The sequence below is a fragment of the Garra rufa genome, chromosome 18 (assembly GCF_049309525.1).
Source record: "Garra rufa chromosome 18, GarRuf1.0, whole genome shotgun sequence".
Lineage (NCBI taxonomy): Eukaryota > Metazoa > Chordata > Actinopteri > Cypriniformes > Cyprinidae > Garra > Garra rufa.
In genome coordinates, this window is record NC_133378.1 from 24,068,756 (window position 1) to 24,089,064 (window position 20,309).

The 20,309-nt window shown below is 37.0% G+C and overlaps 1 protein-coding gene across 1 annotated transcript in view; it reads left to right on the forward strand.

Moving 5' to 3' along the window:
- Positions 1 to 20,309, forward strand: part of nckap5l (NCK-associated protein 5-like) — a 41,162-nt gene that overhangs the window by 10,364 nt on the left and 10,489 nt on the right. The window contains 6 exon segments of the mRNA XM_073823384.1: positions 14,073 to 14,201; positions 14,290 to 14,358; positions 14,484 to 14,522; positions 14,755 to 14,874; positions 15,643 to 15,732; positions 15,812 to 18,921. Of these exon segments, the coding sequence (XP_073679485.1) occupies positions 14,082 to 14,201; positions 14,290 to 14,358; positions 14,484 to 14,522; positions 14,755 to 14,874; positions 15,643 to 15,732; positions 15,812 to 18,921 (3,548 nt within the window). The 5' untranslated portion in view covers positions 14,073 to 14,081.

Sequence of the window (20,309 nt, forward strand, 5' to 3'; positions counted from 1 at the left end):
AATCTCAACACCCATAAAGCTTGGAAGAGCCAGGACATTTTTTAATATAACTCCGATTGTATTCATCTGAAAGATGAGTCATATACACCTAAAATGGCTTGAGGGTATGTAAATCATTGGGTAATTGACACTTTTAATAAAAGTTTTTGTCAATGTCAAATCAATATGCTTTAAATTAGGCATTACAACCTTTTTGTATCACGGAGGACTAAAAAAACTACACTATTTAAAAAATCGATCAGTAAAATCATAAAGTTTTTATTTAGGCATCACAACCTTTCTTGTCATCAGACAGAATTTACTTATGTATATAGGGCAGAGGATTAACGGCGGGACTGTAGTACACGCAGAACACATTAATACGCTTAGATATAGATTCTTGCGTTTCTAAGTGGTCTGCGGCCAAATGCGGCAGAACAAAAGAGGGAAGGTAGGGAGCTGAAATGGCTGCGCGTCCCAGCTGGAAGGTGCCGGAGGGCATTCGCTTTGAGCCACGACGCCTGGTGTCCAGATGTTTAGTGGCTGTGTCCATGTTCACTGGCTCTGCAGTCTGCTGAAAGCCAGGCTTCGCTGCACTTTACTGCAGTGCCGGCACGGGGACACCGGCTCGGCCAGCGCAACTCGCATGCCAGTCTGTAAACCAAGCGTATAGCCCACTGTTTTATTATGCCGAGCTGTTTATTTTACAATGGAAGAACATTTTTCCAGGTTTGTTAAACGTGTGGCTTTTTCTCCCCTTTGTTTATCCATGGAACCTGATCCTGACCCTCCCTTTTTTTCCTCAATACAGTAGCCAGAGTGACATTTAGTCAAGGTGGTAACCATGACTACAAGATTATTCTGCTTTGGCTTTACCAGATGTCCTTGTCCCGTAGATACAGCGTTTACTCGTGTGTTTGTGACCTCTAAGTCAAATTTGCTTTGTCAGGCGGGTTGTTTTGTCTCGAGATGTTTGTACAGTTCATACTCGCATGGTGTATTTGGAATTTAGTGTTCACACTTATCCTTGAATTGATGCGATTTCCTTCTAGTGCTAGATAAGTCATTGTTTATTGTGAAAAGTCATGGTACTCCATTTTCTGTGTTTACCACTATGTGATTGTTGCTGTAGTACAGAAGACGTGTAGACGTGTTCCCTGCGGGGCAGAAGGACCGGTCAGTTTAGCACAGTGGTGTCCGGCCCCTCCTTCTCCCCCTCAGACTAGTGTCACATTTCTAAAAGGTGGATCAGCCCCTCCACCTCACATGGAGTTCAGCACATTACCGCCCATTAAGCTGTCTCACTCTCAATGGGGGCTTTTTTTGCCATGAGCCTGATTTATTCCTTTAATCCTGAGTCACCCAAATGCTTTGTCATTGACCAACTGCTGGCAAATGGAAGTGGACCAAACGCTAGCAAATGTCTGCCTTGAGAATTTTTTCATTAGGAATGCGCCAGTATTAAAAATCAGGCCGATACCAATAAGCTGATTTATTTTTTTCAATATGATTTTTTTCATGTGTCTTTCATTATTTTTTTTATTATATGGTATTACTATCTAAAAGAAAAACACAATCATTAACACAAGCAATCATTAAAAATCAATAGTACATTTCAAAACAATGTTGTGATGTCTAAATTAAATTGATTTGGCATTGGCAACGTGAATTATTAATGGTTTTATTGATTGGTTTAATTTAATCAATTAATAAATGATTTAAATGAATTTGATTTGATTCATATATAAATAAATATAAAATATTTATGTAAATAATGTAAATAAAACATAAACCACAATTATATATATTTTTTTATCAATGTATATATATTTATTCTGATATTTGCTAAGGAAAAAAAATCACCTTGAATACAATAAAATATTTTGGATTATTATTAATAATAATTTTTGTTGTTGTTATAATGTATTGCTGTCTAAAAGAAAAACACAATTAATCAATCATTATAATCAATTGTACATTTAAAACAATGTTGTGATGCCTAAATTAAATTGGTTTGACATTGACAAAGTGAATTATTAATGATTTATAAATATTTTTTTTGTTTCATTTACATTAGTAAATATTTATTTACATATACTTACAATATTTATTTATTATTTATTTATTTATTTATTTATTTAATATTTATTTTGATATCTGCTAAAAGGAAAAAAAATCTGTTTTAATTAATAATAATAATAATAATAATAATTTATTATTATTATTATTATTATTTTTTTTTATTATATGGTATTACCATCTAAAAGAAAAACACAATAAAATCAATCATTAAATCAATAGTACATTTCAAAACAGTTGTGATGTCTAAATTAAATTGGTTTGACATTGACAAAGTGAATTATTAATGATTTATAAATATTTTTTGTTTCATTTACATTAGTAAATATTTATTTACATATACTTACAATATTTATTTATTATTTATTTATTTAATATATTTATTCTGATATCTGCTAAAGGGAAAAAAAATCTGTTTTAATTAATAATAATAATAATAATTATCATTATTATTATTATTATTATTATTATTATTATTATTTTTAATTATTATATGATATTACCATCTAAAAGAAAAACACAATAAAATCAATCATTAAATCAATAGTACATTTCAAAACAGTTGTGATGTCTAAATTAATTTTTTTTGATATTGACTCAATTATTAATGATTTTTATTAATTGATTTTAAAAAGTAAAGTGGATCTTTTTATTTTTTGAATATTTATTAACACGTGTTTACAATATTTATTTTTGTATTATATTTGTTTTGCTATCTGCTAAATGAAAAATATTATTATTATGATTATTATTATTATTATATGGTATCTAAAAGAAAATCACTGTAAAAAAATCAATAGTTAAAATCAATAGTACATTTCAAAACAATTTTGCAATGCTGAATTAAATCGATAAAAGTGAATTATTAACTATTTTATTAACTGATTAAAAATAGTTTTATTTACATTATTAAAAATGTGCATATATTTATGGACTTATATTTATTTTGATATCTGCTAAAAGGAAATTTCAGTTTAAATACAATAACATATTTTAGATTTATTATTAATTATTATTCATGTTATTTAATTTTTAAAAATTAAGTGTACTTTTTATTTTATTCACTTTATTAAATATTTATTTACTTATTTACAATATATTTTTTATTTGTTTAATATATGTATTCTGATATCTGCTAAAGGAAGAATCCAGTTTGAATACAATAAAATACTTTATTGTTTTTAATGTATGGGCATTTAAACAACAATAATATTACACATTATTATACTATTAATACACAATTATACAATTTAATAATGTGAATAATATATTAATAATTAGATAATAGATAATTATTAAAAAATAAATAACTGCTGTAGTCTAATATATTATGCATCTTTTTCAAATATTTTCTCATCGCTTCTTTTCTGCATCTGTGGAATATAATTTGGTTACCAAGAAATCTCAGTCACATCCCTCTCTCAAGCCTTTCATGGTCTCCCACACAGAATCCAAGATTTTCTAATCAGCGTTATCAAATCACGATGTTATTGTAGTTATGTAACATTTGTGAGCTCCAGATATTGCTCAGTCAGGCTCAATCAACAGTCTTGAAATGTAATTGCCTCCATTGCTTCCTTTGAGATTTTCTAATTAGGCCAAATGTCCAGCTGTGTTTAAGGAGATGTAGTTCAGCAGAACTGTTACAAGCATGTTAATGTCACTTGGCACCTGGGGCTTACAGACACTTTCAAGTGTGCTCCACTTTGCATGTCATTGCTGACTAGTGAATTGGTAACACATTGGAAAGCCAAGACGACCTCCCAATAAGCCTCAACTCTGAATTCCTGACATTTAAGACCGTCGTGTCACAATACGCCTCATTATGGATCCGGATCATTGTATGTAATGCCGTAAGTCTATCCCTCATGGGCGTTTAGAGACGTGAAAGTGGAGTTTAAAGGATCACAATGGCCCTTTGTCCAGAAAGCTCTCACCCCTTGACTGTTGACTCCAAGACAACATGTGACCCCCTTGCATTTGGGTCATTTCATCCAATTTGGTCGTCTCATGTGAAGACACTAACACTAGCTGAGGTGGAATTCCTCCTACAGGCATGCACATATGAATTAGTGTCTGGCAGGGGCATGATCTGAGGTTCATTCACAGTCAGGAACAAGCTTTTTAAGCCTTTTGGCCTTGTAGAGTGGCCCTGTAGCCATAACTCTGAGATATTTAGATAAGCTTTTAGTGCCTCCAAGAGTTTAGTTGTCCTTTGAGCAAAGGGGTTGTACTTTTTATATATATATATATAGGGTTACGAAAGTGTCAAAATCTCCTCTGATGTTACCAGTATAGTACCAGAGCTAGAGTGAAGTTGAGTCTGGCTGTCAAAGTATACATGACACAATGTGTAATCGAGCTACATCCATATTATCTAGGATGCTTAGTCACAAAACATGGTACAATATCAGTCATACTAAAGCATTTACATGACAGTTTAAAAAGATTGCTTTAGTCTGACTTAACTTTTGTAATTGCACTTTGTCCATCACAGGTTATGTACATAACTTACATATTTTCAACATTTTCTAAGTAGTAAGTTACCTTGAGCATACTTCCCTAGCCCCAGCTCACAGATTGTCCGCATGATGTAATTTTCGTCAATATTACAGTTCGCTAATGTTTTGGTAATGCAGTCCTGGACTGTTGTGCATGTGCGAGTGATTTAAGTTCTCAAAAACAACATCCCGCTAGATGTGTCTGTCCATGCTCATGGCCAAAGGAGTTTGTGAGATGAAAGCAGAACAGTGGTGCTTTAAAAGGGTGATTATCTATTTATTTATTTTTAAATTTAGCCTTTTTTGGACTTGTTTTCCAGTCAGAATGTAAAAAAATCCATTGTTACTTTAGTATAATTTATATATTATTATAGTATTTACTTAGTACAGGGTGATATATGGTTCAAACATAAACTGGTTTCAATTACACACACAGTATGAATAATAATAAAAAAAGGGATATGGTACAAAAGAGGCTAAGCAATGTACAAAGTGTCGTGAATTGAGAAGGGCTCACTGTTAACTGGATACACTTCTGACTAATGGTTGGAAAACTTTTTAGAACTATTAATAACACACAACTAAGTCTTTACCTGGGCAAATAAACCAACTATAAATGTCTGTCAACAGAAGCCAGAGAGGCTGAAGACAAATGCAAAGAGGAGAAAATGGAGGGTTTGCACTTACGTCACGGTTTGGTCAGTTACCTGGATGTGCGGCCATATTGGAAATACTGGGATGTAAACATCAGCAAGATTTCACGGTTAATGTACTACTGAATATGCTGTTCTGCTAATTTATGCTGTTTAAACCATTGAAAAAACATGTGGAAGCTGCTAAATCATCTAGAGGACTTAGTAAGCAGGAAAGGGCACAATATTTTGACAAACTAAATTAAATAGCTGGTAAAGATCTGTACGAGCAGTATTAATTAAGATATTAACCTAATATTTCACCAACCTGACTGAAAATCATAAGAACAATCATGAATGTTGTCACTATTCTTGTCCTGGAATTCCTAGTTCACGGCCAACCACAAACACCTTTTGTTCCTCAGACAGTCTTTTTACACTCTTTTCTTCTTGATTTGTTATAACTTTTGGCAGTCTATAATACTGCAAATGTTTTCCCTATCTGACTGATAAGTACAGCCCAAAACATGACAATTATTGACCGTTTTCAACATCAATAATCAGCAAAATATGCAAGTTTCGTTTGGTTTGGTTTAATAGCATTGTTTACATTCACTGGCGCCATTTTGGCCAATTGATGACAGGTCGTGAAAACACTATACTGCAGCAGTCAGATCAAAGCTTACTGTTCACGATGCTCAAAATAGTGGAAGAAAATCCTAAATCCTGAATTGGGGGTGTGGGTTTATATGAAACTATCTCTGAGAAGAACTGATTAAACATTTAGATACATTTTCTTTTTATCTTACCTTCATATAATGCATATTCATGTAGTTTTTAAAAGCACAGCGCTGCTTTGTTTACAGCAGTAACCAACGAAACTGTATATTGTCGCTGTAAGCGCCACCTGCTGTCAGAGAGTAAGTTTGCGTCTCATTCAGTCTGTCTGCTATTTGTGTTTCATGCAGTTATGTTATAAGTAACATAATTTAACAAAGGTAAGGTCAGACCATTCTGTTTTGGCTTTAAATTGAGAATTTATACAATCTAATTTGCATCAAAAACTGCTTTACATGTGTGTTTGTTTGGATTGTGATTAAAAGGCAGTGGTTCTGCAACTGCATTCTTATTCATATAGTCAGTCATGAACCATAATACAGATCTTTTTTATTTGGTCAAACCTCCCAGCACTATATTTATTAATAATTCACTTTTTTATTTGTATAATTTCAGATTATTAATGTGTTTTGTAATGTTATTTAAAATATTTCTGTATTAGCTTGAATTTTTTTTTTCCAAGTGTGTCTCTGGGATGTCTCTTCTTTTCCCAGACAGTTGCATCTTTGGCACCAGTGTGTTATTTATCCAGGTCAGTTTTTGGTCATGCAGCTTCACGCTGACTTCCACAGTATATGCAGTTGCAATCCAATCAGTGCAAGTCTGATAAAGCAGTCTCAATCCTCTTAGAAAAGAAGCTCCTGCTTCTTGACAAGGGGCTGAGTTGCCTGGGCAACTCCATTTTCTTCCCTGCGCTCATTCGGATATCCGTCCTTGTCCTCATCTTTGTTCGGGGTGCCTTTCTGAAATATAACCCCCTCTTTTTATGGCCTCTCCAGCAGTTGCAGGGTTAATGTTTAGCTGCAGCCGTTGGAGGAGGGAGAGACACTCAGAGGAGAGGTGGGGGGCTGGCCCACAGCTGTTGTAGTAGGCTGGGTCTATTGGGGTAGGATGCCTGCCTCACACTCCCTTGAACAATGGGAGGACATGGAGGCCACTGCAGACGACAGAGACAGTTTCCTTGCACTTACCTAAGGACAGGCACTGTACTTCAAGTATAACGTGAGGAGGATTATACTTAAAAATCAGCAACGGGTTTCTTTGTGGCGTTTGCCGATCCTGCTCTCGTGTCTCACATTTGCCTTGCATGGGCTGCACTGAAACGTCTGGGATGCTCTGACTGGAATTAAAGGTAATTTTATGCATAGTTGTTCGCAGCGCTGGTTTTTAGCTACGGTTGAATCCTGTCTGCATGTTTCTTGCTGTATTTCAGTCACTTGTGTTTGCAGGCACTTTGTCAGGAGTGTGTTTTGTGGATATCAGATTTGGCTCAGTAAGCAGCTTCACAGTGGTTTATACAATATATTTGTATACATTACCTTCCTGCATTAATGTCTAGGATGTTGCAGGTTGGTCATTTATGATTCCGTATGCTAATCAGTCAGAACGATTTGCTTAAGCCGGCGTAGCATGATGAAACGACCCATACAAGTTTTCCCTGTCCAGGAAAACAGCTGATGCCGTTTTTAAATGGACTATTAAAAAGTCTACTGCATCGCCATCTAGGTAAGACAAGCGGTTGCATGCTAATATGTTAATAAACACAAGTCTGTTTGCATTGAATCAGGGACAACATGGCTTACATGCTTCAGTGTGATGCCTGAAGGACTCATTGTTTGGGTGTGAGTGATTTACCTTATTTAACTCAAAGCTGACTGTAAGTAATTGAGAATTAGATTGGAGTTCATTCACAGTTAGTCTGCGAATCCAAATAGTCCTCGAAGAAGCCCGAGCTTTTGCTTAGCTCTCTTTTAAGTGTGTTTAGGCAGCTCATGCTGCAGTCAAGGCCGTGAAAATGTAGACAGCGTACTTCTAGATAGGTGCACTGCCGCAAAGGACAACAATAGTGCATGAGTCTGCAGATGCCTGCATGGTAACTTTGCTGAGAAACATAGCTTGGCTTTTATGTTTTGTGCAAAATGGAGGACTAGAGAGTCCATAAACATTTTGGGGGCGCCTCTGCTGTCACTGATGCGACAGACAGACAGAGTGGACGAATAATCTTTGAAGCACGTAGAAAATTGCTATGGAAATCTTTACCCCAGCTGCATAAACCTGCATTATTAAAGATTTTATATATTTAATGCCACATTCAGGAATAGAAGCAGTCTCGCCATACTTCAGAGGCTCTTTATCCCTGGAATAATTTACATCAAAGAGAAAAAATAATGCCCTTAGGGACTTGATGCAGGGCCTATATGTTTGTTTGCTTTGCCACAGAGTGATTTCATTCATTATAACTCTATTCAGTGCGTTTGCATACTGTGTGTTTCCTCTATCTGATTGATCATTTTATCAGCTCGTAAATCATGCGAAAAGATCAATAATTGGGTTATGAAGGTGTCTGAGGGCTCTGTGCCCATTGTGCAGGGTGTGAATAATCAGAGAGCGTCTCTGCAGATGCCGATTGGCTGCTTCTTAATAAGTCCTCGAGTGTGGGGGATGGAGGCGGAGCTTCCAGCACATTTTGGGATCCCATAGAGCCCTACTTCTGTTTGATTGCCTTCACACTGGCTTTATTCCACCCCTCAGAGCCATCCAGGGCCTCCCCCAACATCCACTTTCCCCTTTTTTTCGACACTCTTGTAAATCCTAATTTGCATTATTTGAGATATCATTCGCAACTGTACGAGGTCACCCCTCCTACTAATGCAAAATGACAAGCGGATCCATGGCAGCCATTCATCCATTCATGTTTTATCGGTGAAGCCAGTGGAAGAAACATGATTTTTTTTTTTTTTTTTCACCGACACAAAGGACTAAGTTAAATAAATACTAAAGTTCCCAAATAAGAATTGGAACTGGGCGATATGACTATACAATCTTATATAATGATAATTTTATTTCACGGTAAATCCAAATTTACTATAGATATTTAATTTCAAATACTATAGATATTTCATAATTATTGTCACCAGTGTCAATATCACAAAAAAACTAATACTATCCTAAATTAAAACAAAAAACAACTCAAGCTCACTGAAGAGTGAAGACAAGAAAACAGTCAGAGATTAAGTAAGAATTACAAGCAATAGGACAAAAAAACTACAGTAGAACAAATAAATAAGAAATGGTACATATGTTTAAAGCAATCAAATCTTCACTGTGTAATTATATATTTCTTCTTATTAAGCTATGAAAGTGATTTTAGTCAAAAGCAATGAGAGATTTTCTCTCTTTTGTTGTTTGATTAACAAGACAGAAAGGAGGAATATCAGACTGCTGTCACTTTAAGAGCTGCCCGCATCCAATATACTGTTACATGCGCTTTCTTTCTCAGCTGTTTGCTTTCACTTATCACCTAAATTACTGTGTTTATGAAGATACTTGCAAAGACTGGCACTTTGACACATACAAGTGTGTGTATTTAACTGTTCAAGGCCTATAAAGCAGCTGTCAAATATAAGCACTGTTATCATATGTATGCGCCTTTCTGAAACCCCTTGTTTCTCTAGATAAGATGGTTTTTAGAGTCTTTTGAAGCTGCTTTGAAACTGCATTTTGTAAGTTCAAACTCGCCGGCACCGTTAAAGTCCACTATTTGGAGAAAATTCCTGATTTATGTGAATGTTTTCCCTAAACATAATTTCTTTACGACTGAAGAAAAAAAGACACAAAAATCTTGGATGACGATAGTCGAAAATCTTTGTCGATTAACACATTTTTGCTGGTTAATCGAGTCTACCAGTATATCACCCGCTGCCATCTAATTTGTTTTTGTAATTGCTGAAAGTATATGAATTACATTATTAGAAGGCATGTGATTGTGATTTTCTGCTGGTCTTGATGCCCTTCTCTTGTACAGATGTACAGGCCTCTAAATGAATGCCTGTGGTTCAGCACACGATGGTTAAAAATAAATTTGACATTGTGTGCGATCGAAAACTCCTTCGTCCTTCTTCCTGATTAAGTACACGTTCTCCTCATCATTTGATCAAACTCTCAAGAAGCTGTGTCCTCTGCATTTTCAGATAAGAGTGCCTCTCTTGCATTTGATACACCCAGCAAAAGAGACAGTGGCCTCTGGTGTCTGACTTCGCCATGTTTTGTTGGAGTCTCGTCTCAGAGCGTAGCTTTGATTTCTAGTCTTAGTCACATTCTGTAGACTTCTCTCCTCTGGGCATCATACCAAGCCAGTGACTCAGAAGTATGTGAGAATATAAGTCCTACCAACATTAACAGTAGTCTCTCAGAAGCTTAGCCTCAATAAATGTACTGCTTTAGAGACAAATGAGTTTGGGGCCCTGTTGTGGGTACGCCACAGTGCTTTATTGCTATGTTTACTATACAGAATATCAGTGGATTAGGGGCTTGCATTGTGCTTGTGCACTGCCAAGAATCCTGTTGGCATGGGTGCTTGTTTGCCTCTGTTTTTGCTTGTCGCTAAAACCGACTCCACTGTGCTGTGGTATATAGAGCAAGGCTACAAGCATTCTAGATGATATGGCGGATGCATCCACCCTCAGTGTTCAGAATAGATTCAGAAATAGACAATTCACCAAAAAATGTAATTTACTCATGTTGTTTCAAATCCGTATGGCTTTTGAGGACAGTTCACCCAAAAATAAAAATTCTGTCATTAATTACTCACATGCATGTATTTCCAAACCCATAAGACCTTCATTCATCTTCAGAACACAAATTAAGATATTTTTGATGAAATCCGAGAGCTTTTGACCGTGCATAAGAAAGCTCTCGGATTTCATCAAAGATGGATGAGTAATTAATGACAGAAATTTCATTTTTGGGTGAACTATCCCTTTAAATTTAGCGCCAGATGCAAACTGATGCTAATCTGCTTAGATCCTTGCAAGAGCACAGAGGATTAGCCCGGTTCTACTGAACAAAAGTACTTCAGTTGTGTTAAGAAGTGATTGCACTGTAGGTAAAGCCATTAGCTCTCAATAAATGCAGATGTTATGTATTTATTTATTTATTTACTCTGAAAACTCAGTTTGAGCCACTGATTTAGTCAATCATCATGATTCAGTGTTAGTCAGTCCAAACATCTCTTAAGGAATGTTGGATGTTGTCTCTCTGGAGGCTTATGAGGAAGGTCCAGAAGTACAGTAGCAGTGGTGGGGAATTTTTTGACTGACAGTTATCTTATCTCTCCACTGACAGTATTATAATAAAGACTCCAAAATAGACTTTTGAGGTGCTGTTTAACCAGAATCAGCTTACTCACCCATTAATGTTTTATTGCTTGCAAGTGATTCATAGAAGAAAAGGAAAGATGATCGAGGCCGGTAGAGATCCTCTTGAGGTTTTGCCCAGCCCTGGCCTCCAGCCTTCGGAAAATGGTCCAGCATTAACAGCATAGGCTAAAAATGCAGAGACATGACAGAGTTCTAGCTAATCCAGTATTGTAAATGTTGTGAAACAAATATGTCATCACTTACGCATAATATGTAGAGTTAATTTCCTGGTAGCTTGTGATTATCTTTATCACACAACTCTTAGACAGACGCACATGAGGACTCGAGCGTGACAGAGTGAAATCCAGAGGGATGTTTTATTTAGTTTTTTTTTTCTTTTCAGACAAGAAACAAAAGTTCAAACCTGGAATACCGGTTAGTTCTATTCCTCTAGCTATATTCATTCTACAGAGGAATATCACAAACTTTTGAAGGTATTGAATTTCAAGCTGTTTCCCCAAGGCATTGGATTTTCACTATATTCATTTCTTGGTGAGTTTTTGGCTACTAATTTATTTTATTTATTATTTAAGTTGATAACTTGTGTATTCATCTACAGTTGAGGGCAAAAGTTTACATACAGCTTCTAGAATCTGCAAAATGGTAATTATTTTACCAAAAGAAGAGGGATCATACTAAATGCATGTTATTTTTTTATTTAATACTGAACTGAATAAGATATTTCACATAAAAGATGTTTATATAGTCCACAAGAGAAAATAATAGTTGAATTTATAAAAATGACCCAGTTCAAAAGTTTACATACACTTAATTCTTAACAATGTGTTGTTACTTGAATGATCCACAGCTGTGTTTTTTATTTAGTGATTGTTGTTCATGTCTTCTGGAACATGTAAGTATCTTCTGTCGCCACTAAATGAAAAAATATGATATTTAGGGAAAATAAGAAAAATCTACTTATATTCATTCTGTTCAAAAGTTTACACCCCCGGCTCTTATTGTATCGTGTTTCCTTCTGGAGCATCAGTGAGCGTTTAAACCTTTTGTATTAGTTGCATTGAGTCCCTCAGTGTGAAAAGATGGATCTCAAAATCATACAGTCATTGTTGGAAAGGGTTCAAATGCACAAAAATGCTGAATAAACAAAGAAGAACAGTGGTCATTTAGGTAAGAACACAGCATTAAGAATCAAGTGTATGTAAAATTTTAAACAGGGTAATTTTTATAAATTTAACTATTATTTTCTCTTGTGGACTGTATGTAAACTTCTTGTTGTAAACATCTTATTCAGGTCAGTACTAAATAAAAACAACATGCATTTTGTACGATTTCCCTTATTTTGGTAAAATAGTTAAGAATTTGCAAATTCTACAAGGTTTATGTCAACTTTTGCACTAGATTTATTTATTTTTTTTGGATTTGTAGATGGATTAAAATTCTGCGTCCTTGTGGATAAAAGTGTCTTCTGTATAAAAAATGTAAATGCTTCCGTTCTGCACGGCTTAATGTGTGACAGTAACGCTACAAATACATCTTCCTCTATCGGAAAGGCTATGCCTTGTGTCTTTTTGAAAAGACTCCGTCATGTGAAAGGAGCCTCCTGGCACCGCAGGAACTACCAGCTCTATAGTGTGGCCTGGAGCCTGTCAAATAGTGCCATCTTTACTGTTAAAACAGAGCAGTATTCTCTGACCCGCTGCACCCTGTCAACCCTCTGCCCCCAATAGTCTTTGTATTCATTTACTTCCAGATATGGAGCTTCCATTTAAGCTATTCACTCACGTTAGATGTCTATAGATAAGCTTGCTACATAAATGAGCACACAGAATGCTTAGAGGATCAATAATGAATAAGTCCCATGAACATATTGATTTTTAGATTCCGTTTTAATGTGATAGTCCATCCGCTCGCTACATCCGGTGTTCGTATTGAAGGTCAAATTTATGGTATAGTGCAGTGGTGGGAATAGGTGGATGAAGGTGACTGGAAGCTACTGTTGTGGTAGAGTTCAACAATAGGGACATTTACACAATTTGATATCACTGAGATTTTGGTTAATGGCCTCAATGTGCAAAGCGAAATTGAGGTAATGGTGAAATTATTGGTTTGCCAAGCAGGTTTGTCCACCATAGTTTTTTAGCACACACTAGAACATGTGTCTTTGAACACGGTTTTGTCGTCCAAGTTTAAATGCAGGTCAAGAGGATCTGATTTTGCGCTCCAGTCAGTAAGTCAGTAGGTCGTGAATCTGCTGGAATCCTCTAGTGTTTTAAGACCTCTTCTGTCTAATCCCATCTGATGACACTATTAAAGTGAAGATGTGTCCTGCCAGGGACTCAAGTCCTGCTTACTCACTCCCAGCTGTCTCAAAGACTCGCTAATCACACTAACTCTTTTACATCGAGATTAAAAGCCACACCGGCAGTGTGTTCTAGCTGTAAGTACACAAGAATATTTCGCAAGCTGGATTTAAGGTTGTTTAACCAGTTGTTTACAATATGCGAACACAGTGGTTAAAAAAAGCAAGAATCTGAAAGTCTTTAAAGGTGGGGTGTGTAATTTCTGCTTCATTAGCACACCAAAGAAAATTGCATTAATAATGTGTCTTCAAACAAGTTTCGCCAAACACTCCCCTCATGTTCCATCGGCTGGGCAAACATATAGCCCTGCCCCAAATTTACAACGGTCTTAGTGAAGTAAACTGGGTCACAATGTATTTATGTCGACATTAAAAACATTTGAAAAGCTCTAGGAGTGATTATAAGAGGAAATAATAATTTATTGCATCTGCATAGAACTTTTCTTTCTTTCAAAGCGTATATTGGAACAATGAAAAAGTTGTCTCTATTTTAAAAACTTTTTATCTATCTCTTTGTTCTTGTTAGGTTGAGACGATGTCGGAAGAGGCCCAAAATAGAGTAGATGAGGACTTTGAGTCTGAGGAGGGTGATCTGGAGTCCTATCTAGAGGAAGAGAGCAGCAGTGAGCTTCTGGAGCGAGTGAGAGAACTTCAAGTAAGTGCCATATGCTTCTCACAGAGAATGCAGTTTTGTTTACTTTTCTTCCTTGACTTGCTGTTTAAACTGTTCTATTTTTGTGTAGGCCGAGAACTCTGCCCTTTCATTAGCAAACGAGAGTCAAAGAGAAGCATATGAGCGATGCTTGGACGAGGTGAGTTCCTTACCCACCCATGCATTTGCCTTCCTATGGGGATTTGCAATGTTTTTGCCCAAGTATATAATATCAGATATTTATTTATAAGTATTTTATGTTTAATTTATGTGTTATTTTTTTAGGTCGCTAACCATGTTGTCCAAGCTTTGCTCAATCAAAAGGTAAAAACTTTGTGGTTTTGCATCAGGAAAATTCTTTTGAAAGAAAAACTACTTTGTAGTTCAAAGTCTAAAGTGTTATTTTATATTTAATTCATAATTATTTATGAATTATTATTTATTATAAATGATAGAATTAATAAATCATTGATAATTTTGGTTGTATATTTTATAAGTGGTGTACATATTCTAGTCATGTATTATTTTTTTTATTCTTTTTGAATTCTTTTTTTAGGATCTCAGAGAGGAATGCATTAAGCTGAAAATGCGTGTGTTTGATTTGGAGAGGCAGAACAGAACACTGTGTGAACTCCTGCAGGAGAAACTGCACAGTCAATCATGTGTACATCAACAGGTAAATGATTAAATCCATCAACTTATGTGACCCTCGACCACAAAAACAGTCATAAGGGTCAAGGTTTATACAGCTGAATAAATAAGCTTTCCATTGATGTATGGTTTGTTAGGATAGGACACTATTTGACTGAGATACAACTATTTGAAAATCTGGAATCTGAAGGGGGAAAAAAGAATGCACTAAAAACCAAAATTTAGAGAACAGAGGAAATCGCCTTTAAAATTGTCCAAATGAAATTTTTAACAATGCATAGTACTAATCAGTAATTAAGTTTTGATATATTTACGGTAGGAAATTTACAAAATATTTTCATGGAACATGATCTTTACTTAATATCCTAATGATTTTTGGCATGAAAGAAAAATTTATAATTTTGACCCATACAATGTATTGTTGGCTATTACTACAAATATACCCATGCTAATTATGACTGGTTTTGTTGTCCAGGGTCACATATGATAACAAAATGCACAGTGCAAGTCCGACTTTAGTTTGAGGATTTGTTTTTCACAAAACATTCTTCAAAGTCCACAGGGATGTCCTATTAGGTTTGTTTGTAAAATGAAGAAAATGGCTCAATTAACGTCTTCCTGTTTAATTTTTCTGGACAGCATGGGAAGCATTTTTTTTCATGTAACTACAAGGAATTTTTGTGGAAAAAACCCTTGTGCATGCATAGTTGTAATACATGAGGTGTTTTGCATAATCCAAAAATTGATTCATATAATAAGAAGCTTAAAGCTTACCTTTTGTGTCTTATCATAGCAGCCAGGACCCTGTCTGGAGCACATTGGCGAGCTGCAGCACAGTGAATCTAACAAACTGATTGAGGCTCAGAGGAATGCACAGGCCAAGGTAAGAGCCGTACACAAAGTCTTGGTTGAATCGATCTTGTATGACAACTTCACCTTATGCTTATGATTTGGTTCCACAGGGAAACAGCGAATGTGCACAAAATTGCATACCAGAGACCCAAGGCTCATCATCCACGTCCATGGAGGCCATGTCCCCATTCTTGAAGAAGAAAGCACACATTTTAGAGGTCCTCCGCAAGCTTGAAGAAACAGATCCGCTTCGGTACCACCGTTCCTCTGGCATTCCCTCGATCTGTGACTATAGCCAGGCTCTTGCCTCTAAGGAGGCTGTATTAGCCTGCAGAGACAATTCATCCAGGTGCAATGCACCCAAAGCACATTGTTCCCATTCCTGTCCAGATGTTTGCACACATCAGCATTTGAATGGAGGAGAGCACAGCAATGTAAAATGTGGTAGTTGTAGCACATGCCTGATGCTGTCCAATAAAGATTCAGTCAGCTTAGCCAAGAGTAGCCACAATTGTTGCACTTCAGCCCCAATTACCATCGATAACCTCAATTTGGTTCGGCCCGATTTCCAAGAGAATGTGGAAATGCAGAGCCTCGTGAAGCCTGCCACAGGTACAAGTGAACTGTTTATAAATAAGACATCTGGAGACATGTCCATTCTTTCAGCAGAGCAAGGTCTTATCCCACCGAATGATCCCCACTCATTAGAAGTCCCTGAATCGTACTCAAGATTGACCATTTCAGAAAGAGATCACCCTAAAGGATCCGATCACGTGTTGGTGGAAACAAGAGACAAGAATAGGTTATCTGACCTTCTGCTCGAGTCTCAATCCAACAGGTCCAGCGGCAGCACATGCAATGAGACCATTTGTGACGAAAGCACAATTGATGTGGCGCTGCTGGACTCGGACTTGAAGCACTTAAACGCTGTAGCGCCACAAAGACTCGAGAAGGAAGAGTTCGCAACAAAAGAAGACACTGACTGTGTCTGTCGAGCCACCTCAAAGCTTCCTACTCTCGGACTCAAAGACAATTTACAAAATGCACACTGTGAGATGGACAGCAATGAACCAGTCCACAAAGGTCTGTTATTTTCTCCTAATGAGAATCATACTGCCTCAAAAGTACTGGATGATATCTCCGTCCCTGTGAAAGACACCCCATCCGATCCTCAGTCCATCAGATCGAAAGTTGCGGTCAGCCCGAATCAAGTTTCCTGCCTTAGAGAGGTCAAGGCCTCACCTTCCAAACTGCTCAAGTTCCTTAAGATACCCACTCTTGGGGAACGTACCGCAGTACCTGCTCCACCTCGTCTCAGTCCTCAGTTGACACGTAGCTCGAAGATTCCTTGCCGGAGCAACAACTACGAGGTGCACAATTCCCCTGTAGCCACGAGAAAAGCCACCACGACAGAGAGGCAACGACAGCTACCCCCTTCTAAATCAGAGTCACACTCTGCTCCAACTTCTCCACCCCAGCCCGATGAAGTCCCTGCACCTTTGCCAAAGGACCTTGGCTGTGGTATCCCTAAAACAACTCGAGTAGCCAAGCCTACACAAAGTTCTCACATTCAAAAGACCCCTCAGAAAATTCCCCACTATGAAAATGTCTCGGACATCTCCAAAACGTGCAACACCGATGTGTCCCAGCTGCTTGGAGAAGTGAGCTCATCTCTTCAGCATTCCAGCCCGGTTAATGAAGGTGCAAAAGGAAAGCAGACAAAGTTTGGTGTAGAGCGACCAACGAGTCTCAAGCAGAAGGAAAGCTCACCAGAATCTGATTCTTCAGACCAAGAGGACAGCTCGGATAGCCCTGTGTGGCATAAGCAAATCAATCATCGCAGTCTGCCTAGTCAGTCGTCATCCCAGAAGGCTCAGAGTGGGATAAGCACGAGGTCCAGGAGCCAAGAGAAAAACGAAGTGGTTGAAAATGATTCGCAAAGTTCTGAGTCACCTTTTAAAAGGAACGATCCACCACCTGTTCCTAAGAAATCAGGGATTGGTAGACATTCAGGTGAATCAAGTCATTCGTTTAAAGAACGACTGGCTGCACTTGGCAAGTTGAGGAACCCAGACGAGTCCGCAACTTGTCCTCCGCTTGCAGAGAAGAAGGAAATTCAGTCCCCTGCAAACATTCCAACACGAACCACTGATAAAAGCAAAATTTCTGACAGGAACTCTGATTGCAAGTCAGGAGAATATAGGCTTCCTAAAAACACAGATTCCATTGAGGATAAATTGTACCATTCTGGTCATCTTGATGTTGCTGTTTCAAAACAACCAGCAGCCTTTCAACATGTTGAGCAAGCTGTCCGGTCTCTTCCCTCTAACACTTTAGTGTCCAAACTTGAACATGAGTCCTCTAGAACGTTCTTAGCCAAGCAGGAGAGCCCAAAATCTAAGATGCATCCACCATCTACTAACCTAGAGGCTGCGCAGGCTTTGCGGAGCTATGCTAAGAGTACGGCACCTCATGGCCTTTCATATAATGGAAAAAATATCGCTGGTCCCCATAGTGGCAGCCCCAATAAAATTCCCCTCAAATCACCAACTAAAACTGTGCCACCCTCAATGAACCGAGATGGGAAACCTACTCCAGAGTTTCAGAGGTACATGTCCAAATCTGAGGACAGGAGCCATCTCAGGGCCAACAAGAAGAAGAATTCTTCCTACGGGGAAAGTCTTCCTCCACCGCCTCCAAGGCCAGTAGAGTCTCTTGAAGAAAAACGGCACTCTGCCCCCAGCCCACAGTCTTCTATCGAGCAGAAGGTTATGAAGGGCATTGAGGAAAATATGCTGAAACTGCAAGAGCAAGATAAAGGGCAAATGGCCGAGGTCAAGCAAAAGGCTTCCAATGGAATTGCAAGCTGGTTCGGTCTGAGAAAAAGCAAGCTTCCCGCTCTTAGCCGTAAACCTGAAACGTCCAAAGTGAAAGATGACAAGAGAGAATGGAAACTCAATATATCCTCCGTGGGCAAAGATTCCAAGGGGGCTGCGAAGAGAACAGAGAGTGAGAGTCTAAACATTTCCATGCTGATTGAGAAGGCAGAAGGCTTGCATAAAGCTCTTGAAGAAGAACGGGCTTATGTGAACGGAGTGGCCTTGGACCGACAAGGAAAGGGACATTCCTGTGAGGTGGTGATGGACCAAGCCCAAGGCCAGCTGTCTGTAATGTACAGAGGAGTGCCATCTGACAACTTCATGCAGCAACTGCTAAACCGGTTAGTACAAAGCAACTCTAAAAGGTGTTTTATTTTGACATTTGTGACCCTGGACCACAAAACCAGGATTTCTAATTGATTGTTTACAATAATGCGTTACTTACACACTATTGTGCTGTTTAAATACTGTGCAGTGCTTTGACACAATCCGTATTGTTAAAAGCGCTATATAAATAAAGGTAAAAAAAAAAAAAAAAAAAAAAAAGCAGTCATAAGTAGCACGGGTATATTCGTAGCAATAGCCAACAATACTTTGGGTCAAAATTATTTTTCTTTGATGCCAAAAAACATTAGGATATTAAGTAAAGATATTTTGTACATTTCTTACTGTAAATATATCAAAACCTAATTTTTGATTAGTAATATCATGCCTTGCTAAGAACTTAATTCGGACAACTTTAAAGATGATTTGTCTCAATATTTTGATTTTATTTTTCAAATAGTTGTATCTGTCAAATATAGTCCTATCCTAACAAACCATGCATCAATAGAAAGCTTATTTATTCAACTTTCATGTATAAAAATTTACCCTTATGACTGGTTTTGTCACATTTGTTTTAAAGAAACGATCACACAAGTACATATTTCAAGTGGGGGAGAAAACAAAAGAAAAAATGTTGTTTATGCCATTTGATTTGGCTTAATGCAATTAAATGTAATTTTTTTTTAAATAATATTTTCAGTCATATTCTCAACACTTTTGTTTCAAGACATTCTTTTAGTGTATTAATCAACCCACAATAAAGTTACAAGGCCAATTACAAAGGCCAATTTAATTACTTTAATCCTTAATTCCTTGATCTTCAAGTGCATAGTTGTAGAGCAGGTTTGCAGGTGTTGAAATTTAATTGGAATAACTGATGTATGAGTAAGGTGGGAAAATGTGCTTTGAGACTTCATTTGAATATGTCTTATGAATCAGCTGTCTTGACAGGTAGTGGAAATTTGCATCATAGTGACTGGGCTTCTGCTTATGGTTTAATAAATTGGAGGAAAAGTTTCATCAAAATGTACTTACATTCAACCAAAGCCAAAACCATTTAATAAAAAGCTCCAGAAAGGAAGATAGTTATCATAAAAGTGGTCTACCTGCTACGCTACCAGTCAGAAGTTTTTGAACAGTAAGATTTTTAATGTCTCACCAAGCCTGCAATTATTTCGATCCAGGATACAACAAAACAGTAAAATTGTAAAATATTTTTTAACATTTAAAAGAACTCTTTTATTTCTGTGAATTCAAAGCTGAAGTTTTATCATCATTACTCCAGTCACACGATCCTTCAGAAATCATTCTAATATTCTGATTTGCTGCTAAAAAACATTTTTATTATTATTATGTTGAAACAGCTGAGTAGATTTTTTCATTTTGATTTCTGAAGGATCATGTG